This window comes from Lepisma saccharinum, chromosome 6 (assembly GCF_977018435.1).
Source record: "Lepisma saccharinum chromosome 6, izLepSacc3.1, whole genome shotgun sequence".
Lineage (NCBI taxonomy): Eukaryota > Metazoa > Arthropoda > Insecta > Zygentoma > Lepismatidae > Lepisma > Lepisma saccharinum.
In genome coordinates, this window is record NC_139234.1 from 22,856,459 (window position 1) to 22,881,333 (window position 24,875).

Genomic DNA, 24,875 nt, shown 5'->3' on the forward strand with positions numbered 1-24,875 from the left:
TTATGTAGTCTAGATCTCCAATGGATTCCTTAATAAAGCAAGCTCTTCCTTAATGTGCTTATTTATTACACTCCTATGTACAGGTTAAGGCCGTCATTAGTTACTATTAGCTGCAAACACGGCAATTACTCTGATCCCTTCAAAGGTTTCTTCTACAATACTTTGAATACTACTGGTTGGGGGATCGAACCCCAGTCTCCCTCCTCCAGGAAGCTCGATGGTGTAGGAATACTTGATACCTGCTACTGCTTTTGACCAATCATCGCTTCCACCAGCCGCTGGATCTGGAGTATGGAGAAATATTATAACATCACTATGTTTTCTCGCATATTATAGATTTTGAATTTTTCTTAATTTTAACATCCCTTTTCTGCCCCATTTGGATAAACACGATGGTCAGAATGATGAAATAAAATACAAAAAGGGACAGTCAGAGGCCAGGACTCGAACAAGAATTATAAATTGACCACTTAACGTGCTTGACCACAGACGTGGCTTTAGTAGTATTTGTCAGAACTTCATTAACTACCTTAATTTAATTAATATGTAATGTACTACTCAGCTAAGTATCAAAATTCCATTTTTGTCGAATAATTTTAAAACAAAGGCTAAAAATAGTAATTACGTAACTATGTAATAGCCACCTTTACAATTCCAGCCCATGGAAAATGACAATTTGTCTTGTTTATCTTTGCATTAGGCAATACCACTTATAGCTTGTATTTCGCCTTTGTTTCGACATTGTAAATAATAATGTTTATTTCTATTTTACTTACAGAGGGCAATGCTTGAAGATCCAACAGTGTATCTGGTGCCTGCAACAGCTTGTATTGCATCTGTGGCTGCGATGGCTAGATCATGCTGCAAAAGGTAGGTGAAGCACAGTAGGTTAGCATTAATTTGACCTAATCTGCATTTTAAAAAAGATTCTTACACGTTGGCTTCTGACCGATTAACTATTTATCTTATCTGGAATAAAATGTGAATTGAGCATAAATATTGACGAAGAACGCGAGAAAAATAGCTTAATCGTTATACAAAAATGTCCAATAGTCTTTATTAATCCATCTTATTCCACGTACCCTCTCAACAGTATTGAGAAACAGAGTTTTTCTCTGTTTTTTGTTATTCTTTGGTTCCAGATAGAATAATTAGGTTTCCCATTCTAATTCCCGTGTAGTTTCATTCACTATTCTCAAAGTGGTAAAGTAGTTTCTATAGTTAAACATGTTCGGGTGCAAAATCGATGAAAGTATATCGTGTTTATTATCAAATCATAGATTTTGGAGGTCAACGGAATTTTAAAATATTGTTATATTTAGTGTCAAAATACTTGTTTTACAAATTTCGAAGTATAGCTGAATTTTACACCCGTGCGGGGTTGCTAGTCCCCCATCGGGCGCCTCCCTAGGTGGCGGATATGGGAACGCCCTCCAGATATGAAGGGTACCGGGAAACCGGGGCGAACCAAAACTAGCAAAAGAAGGGCGGACCAGGCTCAAGAGCTGTAGTGAAAGCAACTGGTCTAAGGGACGGAAACCCGAATCAAATGACATGGGGAGATGGCCCCATAGCCCTGGTAGGCGACCATCTACGGGAGTAAACCCCAACAGAAAAACCCCTCCAAGGGTTAAAATGGTTGAGCGTTAGGCTGACAACCTCACCTCGTTAAAAAGCAACTTGTTAAGAAACCTGCACATCAGCCTCGGATAAGGATGGGAAACACAGATGACGAACTAGGCAAGAACAAGGTACATGATTGGTCCATAGCAACATGGAACGTCCGAACAATGTTAATACCAGGTAAAATGCAAGAAATAGCCAATGTAATCACACAACGCAAAATTGATATTGTAGCACTACAAGAGATCAGATGGCAAGGGCATGGTAAAATAGACAGAAAAGATTACAGCGTATACTATAGTGGAACAAAAGAGAAAACAGGACAATATGGAACAGGGTTTATAATAACAAAAAACATAAGAGAAAGAGTTCTATCATTCGAACTAATCAATGAGAGGATATGCAAAATAAGAATTATGGGTAAATTCCAAAATATTAGTGTACTGTCGGTACATGCTCCAACCAATGAAAAAGAAGATCTAGAAAAAGAACAATTCTATGATCAACTAGAAAGAACAATAGAAAAAATAGCAAGATATGACATCATAATAATTGCAGGTGATTACAACGCAAAAATAGGAGTGAGAAATAGTGACACAGACATAATTGGTAATCATTCCCTACACAAAAACAGTAATGAAAATGGCCTACTTCTAACACAATTCGCAATAAGAAATAGGCTGGTAATTAAAAGCACCTTCTTCCCACATAAGAAGATACATTTGGGCACATGGAAATCACCAGACGATGAAACAGTAAATCAAATAGATCATGTAGTAATAGATAAGAGACACTCCTCAACAATTATAGATGTAATAAGCCAAAGAGGACCAAACTGTGATTCAGATCATTTTCTGGTAAAAATTAAACTAAGAGCAAGATTAAGCAATAATCCAATCAAACAGAACATACGAAGAACAAAATGGAATTATACAAAACTTGACAACCAAGAAAACAAGGTAAATTATCAAACAGCAATTAAAAATAAGTTACAACAAAATACTCAAGAAGAAACAATAGAAGGGAAGTGGAAAAGAATTAAAAAGTGTTAACACAAGCTGCAGAAGAAGTAATAGGCAAAGAGAAAACATCAAGGAAGAAAGAGTGGTTTGATGGAGAATGTCAGAAAATAATCAACCAAAAAAATGTTGCAAGAATGAAGATGCTGCAAAGAGAAACAAGAAGCAGTTGTAATAAATACAAAGAACTAAGGCAACAGGCAAATAATTTATGTAAGAAAAAGAAAAAAGAATGGATAAGAAAGAATATCCAAGAAATAGAGCAACTTAGTCAACAGTCAGAGATTAGAAAGTACTATGCAGCAATAAAGAGAATAAATAAAAGATATCAACCCAAAGAGATAGGATGTAAAAGGAAAGATGGGGAGATAGTAGGAGACGAAGAAAGTGTACTAGAAAGATGGACAGAACACTTCCAAGAACAATTATACAATGAAACATATAGAGAAGAACAAATAGAAAATAACGATGAACAAAACACAGAAGGAACACCAACAAGAGAAGAAGTTGAGAAGATAATAAAAAATCTAAAAAACAATAAATCACCAGGAGAAGATGAAATAACAGCAGAAATATTAAAATCTTCTGGACCAAATATGATAGAAGAAATATACAAAATGATAAAACAAATCTGGCAAGAAGAACACATACCAGAAGCATGGAATAACGGAATATTGTGCCCAATACACAAGAAAGGTGACAAAACAGAATGTAGTAATTATAGAGGCATCATGTTACTTAATACAACTTACAAAATATTGACCAGCATCATACATACAAGATTAACAGCAATAACAGAAAACATAATAGGAGAATACCAAGCAGGCTTTAGACAAGGAAGAAGCACAATAGATGAATTATTTATAATAAGACAAATAATGGAAAAACATTATGAACATAATATAAATCTCTACACGTTATTCATAGACTTTCGTAGTGCTTTTGATAGTATAAAAAGACACAAATTAATACAAATTATGACAGAATTACAAATACCTAATAAATTGATCAGATTAACAAAACATGACACTGCAACGCACATATTTTAAAGTCAAAATATGGAGCGATATGGGTGAACTAACAGAATATAACACAAGTGTAAAACAAGGAGATGGACTATCTGCATGCTTATTTAACATAGCACTACATGCAATAATAAGCAAAATAGACAAAAGAGGAACAATATTTACGAAACTCAGCCAAATTAACGCATATGCCGATGACGTAGTTATAATATCCAGAACAGAAGAAGAATTAAAGAGAACGTACAGGATATTAGAAGAAGAAGCAAATAAAATTAGGTTACAGACAAACATGAATAAAACCAAATTCCTACTGCTGACTCCAAAGCAAGATGGAAAACGTTACCATCAATTTACAATAGATGACAAGAAATTTGAAGCGGTAACAAACTTCAAGTATCTTGGAATGACGATAAATGACCAAAATAACATGCACGATGCAATTAGAGAAAGAATAAATGCATGGAACAAAGCATATTATGTCAACATACAATTACTAAAAAGCAAGTTAATTAGCAGATATACCAAACTATTGATTTACAAAACACTTATTAGACCGGTAATAACTTACAGTGCTGAGGTATGGACAATGAGTGTAGAAGACGAACAGCAATTAAGGAAAACTGAAAGAAGAATAATCAGAAAAATATATGGACCAATCAAGGATGGAGATTTCAGGAGAAGCCGAAACAATGAAGAGATAAATTCCATCTTAAATCAAAAGGATATAGTAAGATTTATTAAAGCCAGAAGAATTAGTTGGATGGGTCATATAGAACGTATGAATAAGGATAGAATGCCGCGAAGAATCATGTATGAGAGAATGTACTCCACAAGAAGAAGAGGCAGACCCAAACTAAGATGGTGGGATAGTGTCGTAGAAGATCTACAAAGAATGGGAGTCCATGGATGGAGGGAGAAGATATTGGACCGAAATGCTTGGAGGCTGATAGTGCAGGAGGCCAAAGCTCACCCAGAGCTGTAGAGCCAATTGGTAATGGTAAGTAAGCTGAATTTTACAATATTCTGAATTATCGTCCAACAGGCTCATTACTTATTTCCCAGCTCTTCCACAAGAGAATCAAACTGTTATTTTAAGGTTGTCTCTACTCATGCGCGTGCTTTCAAAACAGCAAGGCCAGCAGTGCTGGCCCACATCTTTACTGTTGTAGATGTATTCATCCTTTTGCTTTGATTTTTTCTATAATTATTTACTAACAACTCGAAAGATTGAACTTGCAATCCTCCCAGTCTATTCGTTTTCAAAAATGAAACTCTTAGCAGCATCTTGTGCCGATTTGATAAAACATCTGTGTATTTTGCCCAACACTTCTGGTCCAGGGGAACACGACATGAAAATGGAACTATGTGACCTTGAACTATCCAATGAGTAGCCAGTATCTATGTACGTTACCTTTACCCCCAATCGGCATTGGCTGAAATAAGTCGCAGCACATCAGCAATGTCTGCAACTGTATCTACCGTAATGTAGATACAGCTACTATGATTATTTATTCATTTATTTATTTATTTTAGAGAAGAATAATATATTATGCACGAAGGTTGTCGAACTATGTAAACATTGAAAACAGAGGACATTTTTATCCAGCCTAAAATTAAACAGTTTTGAAGGAAGAAAAACCTTAAGGATTTTTCTAGTTTCTTGATTTTTCTGGAGGCTACTCCCCAAAAATTAAAGCCACTCCTACTCGCATACAGACTACGTACTGTTCACACATTTTGCACGTGTGTTAGTCTCACTTAGTAAAACAGATTAGTGCAAAACTTTAACTTACCAAGTCTTTCCAGTCAGTAGGCTGATTAGTGGTATAACCCCATGGGTATAGGAAATACTGTGGGGAAAAAAAAGTTGCACAGTGAGTTGATCATAATTTGCGAAGTGTAAATTTAGTAATTATATTGTCACAGCGCTTTGTTAAGTATATGCATGCACATTTGACCATTTTCTACTCAAGAGAGCATATTTTAACATTTTTCGGTCATATTGGCATATTTTCACTTTATCAAGATATAAGTAACTTTCTCTTGCACTTATCCGTATCCAAAGTGGATTATATATTCTCCCCCGTGTTAGTCGAATTAGAAATAAGCTATTTTAGACACAAAGCTTTGTTTACTAACAATAGGCTACCATTGACATTATAATATACTTAGTTAATTTCCTTAATTTGAAGTAGACAATTACACACATTTCTCACTTCTTTGTTAGAACTTAGAGCCCTGAGGACGTCATATGACGTGTTCTTTGTCAGAAAAGAAATGCCTATTGACGTAACATGACGTCCTATAATTTAAGAGTTCCTGCAAAATTTGCGATCGATTCATTTTAGTAAATTACGTTCAGATCGCTTTTAGACTCTCTTAGTGCAGTAAATTGTCAACAGATGGAGCATGCTGTCAAGAACGAAATAAATATCACATTTCATGATACCCTTTCTATATTTACATTAGAAAAACTATTTTTTAAGTAAATGTAAATATTTTATTCTATAACCGATATTTTACACGCCCCTGACAAGACTTCGTAATGTATAAATTTATATGCACTTACAAATTTACATATCTCTATGTCATGAATAAATAGTAATTTTAAAATTATTTTAAACTGTTACATTATGCATAAAGTTTAGCTTCCACTACTTATATTGAACACAGTATATTTTGAATTTTTAGTGTATATCCTTGAAGCGTATTGTAAAACAAGTGTAGACCTACTGACTACTCATCAAGTCAAAAGAGCATTCAGTATAACATATTGTATCTAATCTGGTTCATTTATTCTTTATCATTTATATAAAAATATACATTTTTTATTTTCATTTTAGAATTGCAAGTAACCGATTGAAAAGTTCATGGAATTCTGAAAATGCACCTTCACCTGTAACATTAAAAAATAATACTGCTCACTAATAAATTAAGGAAGTATTTTTTTTCTGGATTGAACAGGACATGGTGCCAAGTAGGGTATATATTAGCAGATGTCAGTGTGTTGGGTTTCATTATCTTCGGCTTGATTTTTGAAAATTGTTCCTCAAACGATTCATTACTTACCTGACCATAACTATGGAAGGTGAGGTAAAATTTGATCTTGTCGCTATTCTGTAAAATGAAATTCGATACAGCTGCAGTCTCTGGCTCAGAAAAGGCATGTGCGCCAGCAAATGTGGATGAGCAAGGGTCCTTGCTGGCTCCGATCTCTGAAACGACAAAGAATAAATAAATCAGGAACTAAACTACAAAGAATCACACGAAAACATAGGAATAAAATATATGTGGTTGAAGAAGTGACGTGGTGCCTAAGTCGTCGCCTGTAATCCAAGAATCCCGGGTTCGATATCCGGCGAAGGTACATAGTGGTGCTACTTTAAACTGTAGGTCCAGTCCCGATTAGCCTTACTGTGCATAAGGTGGATTCTGAAAACCCCAATCTCAAACAAGCGACGTAATCCAGATGGAAAAAGAGTAGTCTATGTCAAAACAAGGAAAGCAGATTCAATTGTAGTTCAATAAGGAAATTCAGTCAGAAGTTATTAGAATGATTAAATCAAGAAGACTTAGGTGAGCAGGACATGCGGCAGGAATGGGAGAGGAAAGAAGAGTTTACGGGATTCTTGTTGGGAAACCTGTTGCAGACCTGTAGGAAGGCCAAGACAAAAATGGAGGGATAACGTTCAGATGGACCTAAAGGAAATTGGTAGGGATGGAAAAGAGTGTACAGCTCTCGCTCAGGATAGGGACAAATGGAAGGCTTGCATTGCTGCAACCATAAACCTTCGGGTTCAAGAAGGTTAGAGAGTGAGTTAGTTTAAGGAAATTAAGTCAGACAAAAGTACATAAGCCACATTGAAACCAAGCAAGCGATTTGAATCAGTCCAATAAAACAAAATCCAGACAGACAGATATACATAACCACTTTCAACAAAGAAGAACGTAGACCGCATCGAAACACTATAGTTTCAAAATCTCTGTTCAACAATAGAAACAAATGAGACAGTTTTTAGGTCTGATTATGGTTGTTTGAAGTGCACTTTATTCTTAAATAGGATAATCGTGACTGGACCTACAGTTTATATGGAATACTAACTACAGGGTGACTGGAAAGTATTGCCTTATTGAAACATACTTGTAACTTTGTAAGTAGCACTGCTTTAACATGAAACAAAATGTATTGTGATCCCTGAATTAGTATAATTAATTGCAAATGTGTGTTTTCTCCTCATGGTGACAAGAGCAGCCCATAGTGACCCGATATCTGACACTGCGTGAGCGTGCCCAGTTGGCATCCCTATACAAAGTGTGGCAATCCGTGGTACAGGTGGAGAGATGGTGGCGGGGTGTTTATGGAATATGTTTGTTCGAACTTTTGTAGTCGAAGTTCTGGCAGCACTGCAGGGAGAAAACTGTGCTCGGAGAAGTAGAAATAATGTCCAAGGCCTCTTCAGTCACGTAACACGGTATAGTGGGCAACTGATACGTTGCGATGTGAGCTCCGTAAAAGCGAGACACAGTTGAAAGTGAGCAAGGGGAAAGAAGAATGGGATGGTGGAAATTAGTGAGTGCGAGAAATAGAGACGGCAGAGATAGAGTGAGAAAAGATAAAACACTTACCTAACCAATGGAAATCGAAATTCCTATTTCCATCAGTCCCTGGGCAAGTAGTGGACGCAGTTGTTGATCTTGTTTTCCTCCATAATCTTTCCTGTTTGCGAAAAAATTCAGGTATGAGCTCAAGAAATTAGTATGATCGTGACTGTGACGAATGGAATGTTTTGCAACACTTTAAGTATCCAGAATAATACAACCAATATACATAGATATTAAAAATGAAATTTTCATAAGATATAATAATTGACTGTAATCTCCTTTTGTTATAAACACATTTCGCATTTGGTTGCACAAGAGAATTTGAAGGGTGAATTAGGAGAATTAGGAAACAAGTAAGAATGAATGGTGGTCATAAGAACTCAAGGAAGGAAGCAGATCCAAGAAGAAAGTTAAAAAAATGCGACAAGCATGTTTGGAGTGTGTCTTTTAGGAATTTAGAATACGAGGATGGAGAAAGAAAAATTAGTCATAAAGTTCATGAAGAAAAAATAAATGAAGGCAAAAGAGAGAACCCCCAATATAAGAATGATGAAGTGGACTTAATAGATTTAGAAATATAAGAAATAAGGAAGAATTTTTAGTTTGAAAAATTCAAGAAGAAAAAGCATATGGAAGAAGAAAAGACAAGAACCATAGGAAGATAATTTGTAAGAATGAACTCACGACTTCGAGTCATGTTAGGAGAACAGAGAAGAGAATATGTAGTTGAATTTGAGATAGTAATGAAGATCTGAGGACGTTCCATTAGTCGGAATAAGTCGTGATGCCAAGTGCAAGAAAAAGAGTAAAGTATGGCAGGAAAATATGGAGGAGCACTCGAATGAATTAACAATAAAAGCAAGAGGACAGATAGGAGATGAAGAGAAACAAGACTGAATTAGAAATAGAAGAAAACGTTATATGAGAAGGAGAACTTCGAGCACGAGAGAAAAACATGACAGGCGAATGTACAGGAAAACTCGATGGAATTATAGCTGAGAGAATGGAGGAAGTTGAATTACCCATGACAAACGACGAAGGAAAGTTGTATCGAAAGAGAATATATGGAAAACGTAGCAGAGTCATCCCATATTAAATCATACTTTACACTCCTATATCTCCTACTCCAAATGTCCAATAATATTGAACATCTGCATGTGAGGAGCAAATGTAGCAAATTTGAAGAAAATCTGAGATGGTGGGTTACATCCCCCCCCCCTACCTGTTATGCATGATTTCACTTGGAAGGACCTAGCAGGAGTTTGTGAAACAGAACTTCAAAGAAAAGAAGGAAGGAGCGGGAGTCATTTGTGGAGAGTTTATGGGAATATAGAGGATTATTCATAGTATTAAGCGTACCGATGGATAAATATTTGAACAGAAAGAACAGTATAGTAAAGTTCTGTAGAACGTCATGAATTAATGCGGGAATCGTTAGAAAAATATGACCAAATAAATGTCAGGACCCTACATATTGAACTTTATTTAACGATATGCGAAATGAGGCGTTAGACGTGTTGAAAATATCTTTAAGGTTCTGTGGGGCAAAGAGCACCACTGTACGGACTTACCGACAGTCTCTCCGTGCTGGGTCACGTGGGTGCTGTTGTCGCGTCGCCTGCTTCGCCTCAGAAGATAGAAAGCTCTGAATCTCTAGCAGGGAATAAGTTATAATCTGCAGATGCTACTCACATCTTCAGCAGGGATTCAGCAAGATCTAACAACGGCGGTGGCCAGTTCGCCGACGTAGTTGGTTTTAGCTGACGCAGGCCAGTACTGCCGTCCGTTCTTTGGTGGGAAGCCTGTTCACTTATGCCTTTTGCCCTATATATATATGGATGGACCCATAATTACCATTAAGCAGCAACTAGTTCTTAGGCGAAGAATATAAACAGAAAGTTAACAATACATTATTAACAACATCTTTACTTACGTTGGTGTGAGAATACTCATAACCGTCAGGATTCATAACGGGAAGAAAATACCAGTCCACATTTTCAATCAATGCTCTGTTCTTGTCGTGATGCTCCACTAATTGGTTCATAACGTACAGCACGAACGATATAGATATCCACTCTCTAGCATGAATTCCTGAAAGCACAATTTGCATTAATGAACTTACGCATGATGGAATCTAGTGATATCTAAAGGGTTTTCCAATAAGAATAATATGATTTTGAAATGAACTGGCAACTATGTTTCAAATGTTATAAGTGTCACTAGTTGTCATTTGTGTTTAGTATACTGTGACAATTCATCATACGCTTCAAGAACGTTTGGTTATTTATGAAAATAGACGTTCTATTGAACTTGAAACGGATCATAATTTTTACATTAACAATCAGATGAAGCTCATTTCTGGTTAAGTGGATATGTTAACAAACAAAATTGTCATTTTTGGTGTGAAAACAATCCACAAGAGATTCACGAGAAACCCTTGCATCCACAAAAGGTCACTGTATGGTGTGGTTTATGGCATGGTGGCATCATCGGACCATTTTTTTTTTTCCAAAACGAGGTAGGAGATTCAGTTACAGTGTATGGTGAGCGGTACCGATTGATGTTAACAGATTTGTTGTGGCCAAATTTAAATGAAATTGATTTGGAGGACATGTGGTTCCAACAAGACGGTGCCATATGTCTTACTGCTACTATCGACGTATTGCAAGAACAGTTTGGTGAAAGGATAATTTCAAGAAATGCAACTGTTAGTTGGCCTCCAAGAAGTTGTGATTTAACTCCCTTAGATTGCTTTGTGTGGGGTTATTTGAAATCTATAGTCTATGTAAACAGACCACTAACCCTTGATGCATTAAGATTGAACATCGAACGCTGCATTCGTGACATTAGGCCCGAGTTATTGCACAAAGTCATCGAAAATTGGGTTCATCGAATTCACTCGTGTGCACGAAGTCGAGGTGGACACTTAAATGATGTGTTATTCAAAACATAATATAATAAACTATGCTTCAAAATAATATAAAAAGTTTGGTTGTATCTGAAATAGTTTTTATTTTATTTCATTTCAAAATTATATCGTTCTTATTGGAAAATCCTGTACATTCACCTCAATTAGTACTCCGGCAGTTTAGTTTCTTTATACAGCATATTTGCAAAATATACAATTCAACCTACACGTGTATCAATATACGCTGTATAAAACACATCTTACTACTACCTTCGTTGACCTTGTACACACTCTCTTCTCCATAGCTTTCTGGTTACATGGAAAGTCTTCCTGTGGACATGAGATAATGATTGCAACTATTACAACATCATTATCCGTATTCCGAGTGTGGCATAAGTCGATTGTTAGCTTCATTTTTTTCCACAGACATAGGTTAATGGACACTAAAAAATGGTAATGAAACACAGTAAAGTCAATACCTGTTCTTTTTGAGGTGATCAACATTCTCCGCGCGTCAATGCAAGCTTGAAAGTCTAGTTTCACTTTCTGGTACTACAGAACGGCAAAATTCCACCGGAACGCCCTTAAACTCCTCAGTGAGTGCTGCACGCATGTAGCAGTCCGCGTTGGTAAACTTTGTCCTTTCCCCAAAGGCAAAAATCATGTTTCGTACATTTGTAACAAATTGTGTATGCATAACAAATATATCTCTCTTTTTCTTGTGTGTTTCAAAGTTACATTTAAAACCAAGCTGACGTAATCTTGTCGACGCATAACCTATCGCTGACTCTGATAGCCTCCCCTGTATGCACCCACCTTCAACGTCAGACAACATACTGGAAAACTACGAAGCCAACGAAAACAGGTAGACTATAAGATTAGTCAAGGTTATTTGAAATATAGAGGTTGGGTAAATGGATTCTTTTCTTATGATGACCAACGACGCGAAACGAATACGCAATCTATCTACTGGATTTCAGATTGCAGATAGGAAAACAGACAACTGTACCTACATTTCCTGATGTCAGGTGATTTTTTTCATAAGCAATAAACCCATTTAGTTTCTGGCAATATGAACATTTTTGTTTCAATATTTTACAATATAAGGTAAATTTCCCATATCCGGAAAACGGATTTCTTCAAATTTATAGGAGAAATTACTTACCGAATGCAGTTTCTTTAAAGTTGTGGAAGTTCGGGGAAGTGTTTTCTCGCATCGTTCATTGAATTCTGCCGGTAAATCATCTATTTTTCGATATACATGTGTGACCGATGCACGAAAGCTGTTGCATCCATTTCAGTCCAGCCGGATGTTGCCTGTGCGTGATGACGCAATCCCGGTCAATCCCGATCAGTGTTTCCAAACACGTGTTTTTGTAACTGAAGAAGGTACTTTTCCGCAAATGGTTTGTGGCGCTATGAGTCAATGGTTCGTGGGACTATGTGTCAATGGTTCGTGGGGCTAAGAATTTTTTTCTAAACCAATATTTAACTATTCTAACCTAAACGTGACCCAACCTAACCTATCCTTACCGGAAATGGTTCGTGGAGCTATGTATGAATGGTTCGTGGGGCTATGCGTCAATGGTTTGTGGGGCTACGTAGGTATTTTTTGGTGGAGTGGGGTGGAAACACTGCATGCCGACTACGATAGTGAAACTGTGACCGCCATTTCGCGTGTTACGGAAGGGAAGAAACAACGAAGAAAACTTACTCGATATGTCGCAAATAGAGCTTATTTCCGTGAAATAAGCGAAATGCCACCTTCAAAAATGTTTCTCAATGCAGAATACGTAAGTACGAATATTGAAATTACATGAAGTAGAAAATTTCAGCCGTTTTTCGGATATGGGAAATTTACCCAATAGGAATTCAGTGTATTTGATGACATTTAGTAAATCACTTTTGAGTTTCATGTTGGCCGCGGATTAATCGTATCGTTTGCAACTTAAAGTAGGCGTTCAACCGTTTTATGGCGCTAATGACTTCCGTTTTCGCTTTTCTATGCGCTATGTTGCACTTACCCAGAGATTGTCCATGTTAAGTTGTTTAATATCTGCACATTGCGACACTGTCGTTTCATAATTTCACATTCTAGTTTCACATTAACTTTGTCGTCAGTACGTCATTGCGCACAATAAACTTGGGTTGAAGATTAGTATGCTGGTGCACGAGTTTTGAATTCCATTCTAAATTACGCTACATATTTAAAAAATTGCCACTCAATAGTAGGACATTTAAGACACATGATTGCACTTTTCCTTGCAATCTGATTTTCATTTTGAAACTTAAAAGGCATCCTCACCAGCGTCGATAAATATGGCTGGTTTCCCATTGTCACCAGTTGATAATGTCAAAAGCTTCATGTCTCGACCTTCAAAAGATGTTCCAATACTCTGTACTTTCACTAAATCTGGATACTCAGCTGCAAGATGGTCTAGATATGCGTTGATCTGAAATTATAACATGTAATTTAGGACATATTAAGACAAGCAAGTAGACCTACATACACATGATTTATTTTGCAACATAGTTTAATGTCTGATCTGAACTACTGAAATGAACCTTCAATCAGGAATTGAACATGAAAACACAAAATTAAAAGTGCTCAAAGCGCAAAGGCGAGTAGAAGCAATCGCCAGTTTAATACTATTTGATTTATATGCGCCGTGGTGCATCTAAACTTATTGTTATTTCCAGCTATGCAAAACTTAACAAAGTAAAGATAGTTAAGTATGCGTAGTAAGAGAAATGTTAATGAAGGGTGTCTCAGAAACATTTTCGTTTTTAAAACTATTAAAAAAAATACTTAATTTTTTTTGAATAAAGATAAATGTATTACCAAAAGAAAGCTTAAACATTAAATTTTTATTTGTGGAAAAGAGTATTGGACAAATTGTGGCCGTTCATGTTTTCACATTCAATTATTCTTGAACTAAAGTTCCTCAGTGCCAGTTAATGCTTCCAGCGTTTTCAAACTTTCTCGCCCAATATTTAATTAAATTTGCGCTTGGGACGTCTTTCATTCCTGCCAGGTTATAATGATGATATATAAATAAGTTATAAGTAAGTAAGTAAGTTAATGCTCACAATTAATCAATTATAAACGCTGTTGCTTCGTAATCAACGTGTCTCGAGTTTAATTTCCATCTGGGAACATTTCACAGTGGTCCGGATCGGATTTTAAACTATGTCTAGTCCCGATGAGTTTATGTGAACTTAAAGGTAGGCTGTGATAGCTCAATTCCGCAAGAAAAAAGTTACTCCTGCCCTTTCTGCAAACCTCAATTCATATATTGATTAATTAACAATAATGTACCTTTAAACTATGCCGGTATTTGTGTATAAATTAATGTATCTATTGACTTACCCCTTTAAACCTGTAATGTTTGTCAATACTAAGGCAGTATTGATGTTTATATTAATGTATCAATTGGCTTACCTCGTCAAACCTGTAGTATATGTCGAAACCAATAGAGGTCGAGTTATATTCTGTTGGAAAAATTAGTCGTTCACTTTCCACTAACCTAAAGGGGGGAAAAATACAAGATTGTGTTTAGTATGACCAAGATAACATTGTATGGCAATTTACGTGCTTATCTGGCCGTGTAAAGCTGTCTTATTTTAAAAATTTGATCAAATGTCTGATGAAAACGTTGTATTGAAAATTTGAAATTGTACATTACCCTAGGCCTCCCCGATGGCTCAGTGATAGGTCGCCTTGTAATCAAGGGGTCCTGAGCATCGATTCCAAAAATGGATTCGATACCCGGTGGAGGCACATAGTGGTTTGGATCCCACTTTTAACTGTAGGTCCAGTCCCGATTAGCCTTTCTGTGCATAAAGTGGACTTAAAACAACAAATCAATCAATCATGTACTGTACCTAACCCTACACGTTACGTGCAAGACGTTTGAGCCTGGATCCATCCACAAATACAGATTTCCATACAGTCTTAGAAGTCCTAGATTCATGACCTTTTTATTGCACCCTGAAAACGTTATACTTTGTTCCGGCTATCTCTAGAGCCAGGTCGCGCATAATGGCAGAGAAGGGTGAGGAAACGAGTGGGCAGAGCGAAGCAGTACACGCTGCAGTGAAGGCTTGGTATCCGTCTTTCATTGAGAGTCCCGAACTGTCCAAAATTTCTCGTAGACATTCCTGACAGTGTTTGAAAGTTTACTTTCTCGAGTCTTCCAGAAGCTGAAGCATTGGCGGGAGATTTTATTGCACTTCCTTTTTCCGTCAGTCTTCACAACCTTTGAATGACATCGAGACCCTATTTATTTGTTTGTTTGTTCTAACTTGCATTCTTTCGTGCGTGCATTTCGTAATGGGTTGCACCTGAAGAGCTTTGGAATCGAGGGGCTCTGGCTGGAAAGTTGGGAAACTTAATAAAATCAAAACAGTGTCGGCGATTCCAAAACTGGGGGGAGGCAACTGCTCCCCCCCCTAATCGCCGCGAAGAGCCTCCCTGATGGCGCAGTGGTAGCGTCGTCGCCTTGTAATCAAGGGGTCCCTGGTTCGATACCCGGTGGAGGCACATAGTGGTTCGGATCCCACTTTAACCTTTAGACGGCCGAACAGGTTTACGAAAGTAACCCCGTTCTGGCCCAGGCTTCTCGGCGGGAATTTTAAATTCGAACACTCTTTGGAGGAAAACTGTTATAACTCTGGCACTATGGGAGCAATCTACTTCAGATAACTTTTGTTTTGCAGCTAAAACATCAGCGCATGCAACCGTGTACAATTCAGAACGCCTGACTGAGGAAGGGAGGCTTGGGGGCACGACCCCCGAATTTCAATGGAAAAAAACAAAAATATGGAGTTTGCCCCTTATTCTCCCGCTATTTTGGGGAGAGGGTGCGAACTTTAGTATTGTTTTCAAAGAATGGACGTTTCCAAAGAGAATGAAACATGTTTCATGTTTTCGGGTGGCATACAAGTTAAATAATAAGCCAAAATGTGAAACTCTGTTTCTTACGAAAAATAGGTAATTTGCATATTGCTCAGAAAATTGTTATAACTCGGGCACTATGGAAGGGATCTACTTCGGATAAGTCCTGTTTTGCAGCTAAAACATCAGAGTATGTAACCGTGTACAATTCAGATCGCCGAACCAATGGGGGGTTGGTGGATGGCGTGCCCCCCGAATTTCAATGGAAAAAGACATAAAAGTCTGAAGTTTGCCCCCTCTTCCCCCGCTATTTTGGAGAGAAGGCGCAAATCTTAGTATTCTCTTCAAAGAATGGACGTTTCCAGAGAGAATGAAACACGTTTCATGTTTCTGGGTGCCATGTGTAACTCTGTTCGGAAATGTGGCATGGATATGTTGCGGAGGGAAGGGGAGGGGGGTCATCAATGTGAATTTCCCAGGCTTGTTCACCCAAACTTATGAAGTATGAAGGTCCAGAAAGCACATCCATTTCGTAATCAGCACCATGAAACCATATGGTATCATCGGGGTAGTAGCACGACCTTACTTTTGATGATACCATATGGTCGGGCCAGTAAAGGCACTAAATCAAACCGACTCAAACTCTAATCGCCGCCACTGAATCAAGGAATAACATTTGTAAATATGTCCATGGTAAACTTTATATAAATGTTAGACTTTTAGGATGTTTCAACGTTACTAAACGAATACTAACTTCTCAATCTTTTAGATCTATCCACTATTCGATGAAGCACTGGGTTACAGCAGGATCCTGATACTTCGTGGTTGACTGGGCCACCTCGATACAAAAGCCATTATATCAGTGAAGTTACAAAATCATAAATTTCAGATAAAAATGTTTGTTCCTTACTCTTAAAACCAACTTACTCATCCACGTCGTCTATGATGATTCTGTAGGACAAGTTATTGGAATTCAAAAATTCCTCGAAATTTTCGACTTCATCACTGAAAACCATAATATCGGTGGAATGGTGGATGGTCGGAGACCGTGTCCAAAAATCAAAGCCTGGTTTTTCGTAGAATTGTGCCAACGCCTCAAGTTCAGTCATATTCGAAATGTTGACACGGAACGTCTTGCACCTGAAAAATAAATTTGAATTTATTACTCTCAGAAATAATTATCAGTCACATAAAAAGAAAAAAATGTATATGTAAATGATACGTATGAACCTTGAGAGAAGAATTACTTCAATTAATTTCGATATTATCAGTATAGAAATGCAATTCTTCTGAAATGTTCGAGTAATTTATCAAAAGATTTGAGTGTTTGTTTTGATTTGGTTTATTTAATGTCACTTTTGGATAATTGGGACGATGGGGATATGATAATATTAGATGAATGAAGAAATAGTCACAATCACACATGGACGACACAACACAAACATCCACTCTGGCTTTTTAGTCCAGGCACCAGATACTCATCAGCCCGCAAAAAATCAGTGAAGCTTTGTGTTTTCATGCCAAATAGTGCTTACAATGTGCATTTTTATAGTATTAATATATGTACGAGTATTTACATATTTTACTCATAAATAGGGTTCACATGAAATTATTTTCATGGTTCATTCCATAAGTACATGTATTTAGATATTCTTAACATTTTAATATTTGATTCGGTCCCGCGAACAACGTTGTAACCAACAAAATCCAAATGCTACAGAAACAGGAAAACAGTCAGTTATGTTGCTTCCTCCTATGAGATTCTCCTCCAATAGGAAGTTCCACGTTGCAGACATCTCTTCTATTATATCTATTCACAAAACGTCTCACTACTACAGAGCATGCCCTGACATTCGCTACGAGACTCGGCTGCAAGCGGCCTGGCGTCAGGGCTTGTCTTTCCCGGTGAACGGGGTCCGCGACAGTCGCACGCTAGCAGTCTGTTTTTTTTCGCTCTCCCTGCCCTTGCTCTCTTTCCCTTTCTGTTGACGTTGCAGACTGACGACAGTATAATCCTCCCTCGGAAGTTTTGTTGTGTCGTGTCCGTGTGTTGAAGATTGTGGCTTAATATGGTACCACAAAAGTTTACATTACAACAAAGGATTTATCTTGTCGAGTTATACTTCGGAAAGAGCAATTGTGGAGAAGTGCAACGACGTTTCGCAACGAAATTTCCTGGTGTTCCCGTTCCACATAGGACCACTATATGAAACCTCGTAAAAAAACGTTTAGAGTAACAGGGTCAGTTCTCAATAAAAGTGGAAAGAAGAATGGGGAAGTCTAATAAATAAAGTATACAACGACAATCCGCACAACATCCGTGAGTTAAAATAGAGTACTGTACGAGAAATCGGGAGAATTACAGTAGACGAACTAGCAAGTGTAAATGCCAATTTCCTTCGGAGATGCCAGGAATGTGTTGCAGCAGAGGGATATCATTTTCAACACCATCTGTAGTCAAGGTTAGTACACAATATGAAAACTGTAATTCTAATAGCCGACTCTAGCGACTGTCACGGAACCCGTTCACCGGGAAAGACAAGCACTGACGCCGGGCCGCTTGCCGCTAGTCTCGTAGCGAATGTTAGGGAATACTTTGTATATTCCCAATACGAAAAATACTTCTATTTTCAATGTAACGTTTCTGTCAGCAAAACTGTTGGTTGCAACGTTGTTCGTATGACCAATTTATTTAATTACATTTTTAATAATTTCTATAAATATACTTCCATATATACACGACGGGATGTATGGGTCAGACGGACTTAATTTGTTCACTCAATAGTCGTCTTTCTGGAAAGTACGTAAGAATCGGTACAAAAAAAGCGTTCCCTTTTGAAGAAGTGGAAATTGAATACACAACGGAATAGTTGTGCAAGTTCAAATCATTACTTCGTGCGAAGTGGAAATGTAATTTAATCAACGCAAAGCCCTATTACGCGATAACAGAAGTTTCAGAAAATTTGAAACACGTTTTGGCTCCTTACTGTAACGCTAATTGTGTGAAAGGGAACAGGAATAAGTGAAAATATTACGTTAAATATTATACTTGAGATATATTTCTGTTGGTTCGTCTGTCTTGAACTCTTTGTGTCAAGAAAATAAAACGTAATTGCTTGTAATATCATGTTTCTTATGTCACATGCTACTTACTTTTTGAATGGCTTCAGTCATATATTTCTGGATTTCTTTATAGATATATATGTACATATTTTACTATCTTTAGTACATAATTGTTCTCTTCTGCCACCACAGTGACCGAGTGGGTTAAGTCAGTGGTTCTGAAACTGCGGTACGCGTACCCCCAGGGGTACATGAAGGACTTGAAGGGGGCACGCGATCAGCTCTGAAGAGAAATGTCGAGAATACTCACAAGACAACATTTTTGCTGCAGGTGTGTAGAGCAGACTTCATTGTTTCAGACTTCATAGCTTTAACACTCAACAGGAAAATAAGGCTGATTTTGTCACTTACACTCCTATCTTTGTTTCATTTGCTTTGAAATAAAACACTCGTTCGAAGTCTATAATAGATTAAATTTGGAGCCGAATCTCCTCTTGAAGGTTTCAAGTGCACAGCTAGACATCAAGAAACTGTGTCCGGCTATGCAGGCACATCCTTCTCACTAGAAACTCTGAGGATTTACAATAAAAACTCCAAAATTGTGCTTGACAGTTTGTTCGCAAACTTAGTTTTGTTCTTAACTTTTTTCAACGACTCTGGAAAAAATAGTATACGAAAATTCAAGTTTTATATACTTTTTAGTATGCATGTATTTCACATTTTTATTCTTGTAAAAGTAGGATTGCCCAATAAAATAATAAACATAGGATTCTAATGTTTACTTTTTTTACCATCTTTCCACATACAGTCCGAATGCAATTTTGTTCTATTGCAGATACACCCCTCCAACATATCAAAAACGCCACACCAATCAGACAGCCAAAAAATTTCCTCAAAACGCACTATTCTGAGAAAATCTAAGGTGGAGGTGCATTAGACGTTTAGTCAGACATAAAGGGTACAATGAGAAAATAATTAGAGAACAACTGGGTTAAGTGGTTCTTCATGAATATCATGTAACCATCATTCACCCTAATCGTTCAAATTAGCTAAAAGTTTCAGAAATGCGACATAAAATCAGAAAAATAACCTTATTATATACTCACTTATTGTATGAATTCAATGCAGCTTCACTTCCAGTGATGACAATAATAAGTAATGCCAAGGACGTCATTTTTATCCTCCCAAGTGTCAGCGTTTCTCTTCACAACAGTGTTCTGGATACGGCCGGAAGGGTCTTTCAAAGATAAGAAAAACTAGTAAGTTGCAGAACATGAAACATCGTTAAAGAACAGCCAAGATGACTTGTCATTTTCACAACAGCCTAATTAGAAACATTGCATTTTGACGACAGAAGAGATATCAGATATTTTAAGTCATGAAGGAAAGTCCAAGCTTTTGAATAATAAAATATACTGTATAGGTCGCTTCAGATTTCTGTTCACATATTAAAGAAATAAAAAATAGGTATTCGGGGCTTCGGGAACAAGATGACATAGTGAAATGCATAATTTTACAGTTCTAATTTTTGCATGTTTTTAATGACTGTCGCTTTTCTTTAAATATATCGAGAAATTTCCAGATACATTAAAAATGGCAATTTTACGCTGAAATTATCAGTAACGAAAATAAAAATAATAAGTCAAAGATTTTATATTATTTAGCAGCATTTGTTCTGATGGAATAACGAAAGATACACTCTGAGATGAATATACAGTTACTTACAATGTTGTTCGTACAGATGAAGTGTGAGAAGTAAACGAAAGCAAAAATTACAATAAGCCTTAGTACATTAGATATTCTCCATACATGTAGTTATAACACGTCTGGTGATTTATTTACACTGTTTGTTCCCCCCCATAAAATTTATTAATAACGAAAGAAAACATACATTTTAGCACAAACATGCTATTTTGATGTCACATTTCTGTTCGTACAGTTGCAATGAAATTAGAAAAACAAATATAAAAATGTTACAAAATAAGAAAATGTAATAGCCAGATGCATAACCCTTAGTCTTAATAACTGTTTGGTATCTCCTGTGGATAGAAGCGACCAAAGTCTTGTAGATGTCTGGGCTGCTTCCCTCCCGCTCGGATCTTCTTTTGACTTGCACTCATGTTTATGTACGCGTTTCTTCAAAAATGTCCATAAATGCTCAATGGGATTCATATCTGAACTTTGAACTAGTGTTTTCAACTGGTACATTCAAAATCAAGCAGTCCCTGTTGAGTTGAGCAGTATGTTTGCTGTCGTTATCCTGCTGGAACGTGAACACACGTGGCAACCCCATTTGCTGGGCACTTTTTTTCACGTTAATCTTAACGATATTATTACAGACATGTTTGTCCATGATTCCACCAATGACTTGCATTTTGCCAACTCCTTTAGTCGACATACAGGCCCAGATCATAATGGATCCTCTGCCATGTTTTACCGTAGGAGTTGTTTTGGCAACATTGTCCTGCGTATTTGCCTTCCTCCACACTCTGGTCACACTGTGCAGGTTTATTTTGGTATAATCGGACAAGATCACGTTGTCCCAAAACTACTGATCCTTATGTAAATGCTCTTTAGCAATTCCGACTCTGTCGACAAGTTTATCTTGTACGAACAACTGTATCAACATTAATGGGCGGTCATAATATTGGGTGGCAGGTCTGTATAGGAGAGTTGTTGTTGTTATTATTATTGAATTTTCAGTCTAGGCTTTTCTGTACAAAAGAGCTTTGTATTACGTGTTGTGCGTATACAGGTACTCGAAAGTGTAACTCCTGAAGTAGTGTGTTCCAGCAAGTTATACCGTTGACTAATGTGTACTGACAATTGAGATCATTCAACAAGCGGCGCTATTGCATCTGTTGAGGTTGATCGCGGAGATAATGATGAATGATGATGAAGAAATAATACAATGGAACGCCATACGCAGGCCGAGATTTGAACCCAGAACGTTTGGGTTTTGGGTTCCTATTACGCCATTATCTTGCAGAAAACAAGGAAAACTTGATAAATAAGGGCTCTACTAGTCAAAATGTGCATTTCTGTATGGATTTTACGAGTATACGAAATGCAACCCCTAGAAAATACCCCCAGCCCCATCTCTCTTTCCCAACTGTAAAAATCGGGATTGATCTTTACTCTTTTTTATTGTATTTAATTAACAATAAGGGTTTAATTAATGTGTATGCAATTATGTGCACATGTTCTTATTTGTGCATTGATGAATATTATATTTCCCGATGCGAAGCAGGGCAGTTCTTTTTTTAAAAAAAAGGGTCGCTGCAATTGAACATTTCAGCTTCTACCACCAACCGCGCACCTACGATTGGCATTAACCAATTCTCTAATTTAGCAAAATCGTAACTATGACTTCCGCCATTGACACTTCACTTAACGCAGAAGTAGTGTAACTATGATATCTCTGGACCTACGCTGAACTTAATGCTCGGAAGTTGAGGAAAAATCATTTTCTTTCCTAGTGTCCAAAGACGAGGCCCAACATAATATATGTTCATTTTGGGTCATTGTAGGCCAGAAAAAGGTGGGATTTATTTGTCCTTTTTTGCATTTTTCGGCTTATTGGTACTTTGTTAGCATCTTTTTAGGTTTTAACGGCTTTTTTCTGCAACTTCACCTTCTTTTGACTACGTTTTTTTATAAAATGAAACTAGTGCTTGAAAAAACCAGGGGTATCAAATTATGTGCAAGATAAGTGAAATATTGAAAGGAGAAAATTTTGATGTGAGTGTTTTTCAAGAGGATTTTTTATTTCACCACGAGATCTCACTTGCTTCAAGAATGCACCCTTAACATCCGTTTATGTGGAGAGAAGTTTCTCGATGTTTCGCAACGTGCTCTCTGAAAACCGACGATCCTATACATTTAAGAACCTGGAGATGACTATTGTGATATACTGCAATGCCAACTGAGGTAAGGTTACCGGAGTCCTGTTTCTGTAACCCTAGTGTGGTTAGGCCAAATATGATTCTTCAAATATGATTTTTCAAATTATGTTAATCTAAAAAATATATAACGTCTGAAAGAAGATGCATTTCATTCATATAGTTTTTACGCACTTTGTGTTCCATACCACCAGAATTTTGTATTTTTTTTATTCATTAAATATGTAATTAAAACTGAAGTTATTAATTAATTTGGATCACATTTATACGTCCTTTTTTTTATATATTTTTAGGTCTTTTTCTGGCAATTTAAGGTCTTCAACATCCGAGCCCTATTAATGATATTCCGAAACCAAACAGAGACCTCCTAGCAGAACTAGGGGAAAGCTTTCTATCGCGTTTGCTTTCTTACCATCCCCTTTCTATAGCCTTAGGCAATACGATCCGTTCTTATATGCGAATGTTTTATAATGGAAAAACTCGATACTTCAACAGAGGTTGGCTTACACCAAATAATGCTTTTTATTATTCTTATATCAACCACTTTAGTCCGCCATTCACGGTCTAAACACAGATGGTTCAGAAAGAAGCCGTTGAGCAGCGATTATTCTTACACACTCTCTTCTCCTCGGAAACATCAGCTCCGTTCTGATCCCTTGGTTACCCACATCTCGTACAAATGCGTCAGAATTCTGCTCTCAAGACAAAGTGGAAGAGAAGTAGACGCAAGGGAAAGTAGTAGAAGAGAAAAATGCCAAACTCATTTTTCCTTCCGTCTCGTGTTCGATACCCGATGGAGGCACATAGTGGCTCGGATTCCACTTTAAACTGTAGGTCCAGTCCCGATTACCCTTACTGTTCATAAATTGGACTTAAAACATCAACTTTATCAACCGATTAATCATTTATCTTGGGCCCATGACCCTCCCGATGGCGCAGTGGTAGCGTCGTCGCCTTGTAATCAAGGAGTCCCGGGTTCGATACCCGGTGGAGGTACAAGTGGCTCGGATTCCACTTTAAACTGTAGGTCCAGTCCCGATTAGCCTTCCTGTGCATAAAGTAGACTTAAAACACCAAATCAATCAATCAATCAATTGGGCCTGTGACGGCGGGAAATAATGATAACTATTTTATTATGATTTAAGTACACTTTAGAGACACATATCGGGTAATCGGCACTGGGTCTACCGTTAAAGCGAGATCCGAACCAGTATGTGCCTCCGCCGAGTATCGAACCCGTGACCCCTTTGATTACAAGGCGGCGATGTTACTAATACGCCATCAGGAAGGCAGGAAGTAATGACAATCAGTTTTCTGAAGCAATTTATTATACAGAAAATGGCAATATCAGCTCGTCTGTAAACCCCCATTCTACATGTAGAGGGGGCGTCCCGGATTCGAATCCAGGCCTGGGCATGGATGTTTGTGAGTGTCCATTCATCAATTTCATCATATCATCCCTCATCCCCATCTTCGCAAATTAGCCGAATGTGGAATAAAAAAGCGAAGTAAAATAAAGCAAATAAATGGTAATCAACAAGTGAGCTACAGTAGTAAAAGGAAAAACTAGTAGGCTATTACTCACAACTTCTCTGGCCCGGCATGTATCATGCTTCCACACTCCACCAACAAACCACAAACCACAAACGACTGACTGCACTGCTCACGCGCTGACGTTTACGGACCTAATGTTTTAAGTATCAAAATTTCCTTGTTTTTTTTTCTTGGGCCGAGAGCCGCGAGGAGCTGAAGAGCTCTGAGGTCAGTCACTTACCTACGACGTCACTGTGACGCTCCTACTTCAAGGTCGGCTTTACGAAACACTCAGTACACATG

At 37.4% G+C, this 24,875-nt stretch overlaps 1 protein-coding gene across 1 annotated transcript; it reads right to left on the reverse strand.

Annotated features, from left to right (window-relative positions):
• LOC145989018 (carboxypeptidase B-like) lies at positions 1-24,673 on the reverse strand. Its single transcript, XM_083124318.1, has 11 exons — positions 24,625-24,673; positions 20,244-20,374; positions 17,002-17,214; positions 14,620-14,704; positions 13,483-13,630; positions 10,203-10,360; positions 8,294-8,384; positions 6,737-6,882; positions 5,461-5,517; positions 777-861; positions 1-284 (listed from the first exon to the last, which is right to left on the reverse strand). The coding sequence occupies exons 2-11, from the start codon at positions 20,309-20,311 to the stop codon at positions 97-99; spliced, it is 1,239 nt and encodes a 412-aa protein (XP_082980444.1). The 5' UTR covers positions 20,312-20,374; positions 24,625-24,673; the 3' UTR covers positions 1-96.
• Positions 24,674-24,875: the final 202 nt, after the last annotated feature.

Coding starts and splice junctions, on each gene's coding strand:
- LOC145989018 (XM_083124318.1), bottom strand. CDS start 20,311: ATGACGTCCTTGGCATTACTTATTATTGTCATCACTGGAAGTGAAGCT. Junction 13,631..14,619: donor TATACTACAGGTTTGACGAG/GTAAGCCAATTG, acceptor TTATAATTTCAG/ATCAACGCATATCTAGACCA. Junction 6,883..8,293: donor TTTCGATTTCCATTGGTTAG/GTAAGTGTTTTA, acceptor TTGTCGTTTCAG/AGATCGGAGCCAGCAAGGAC.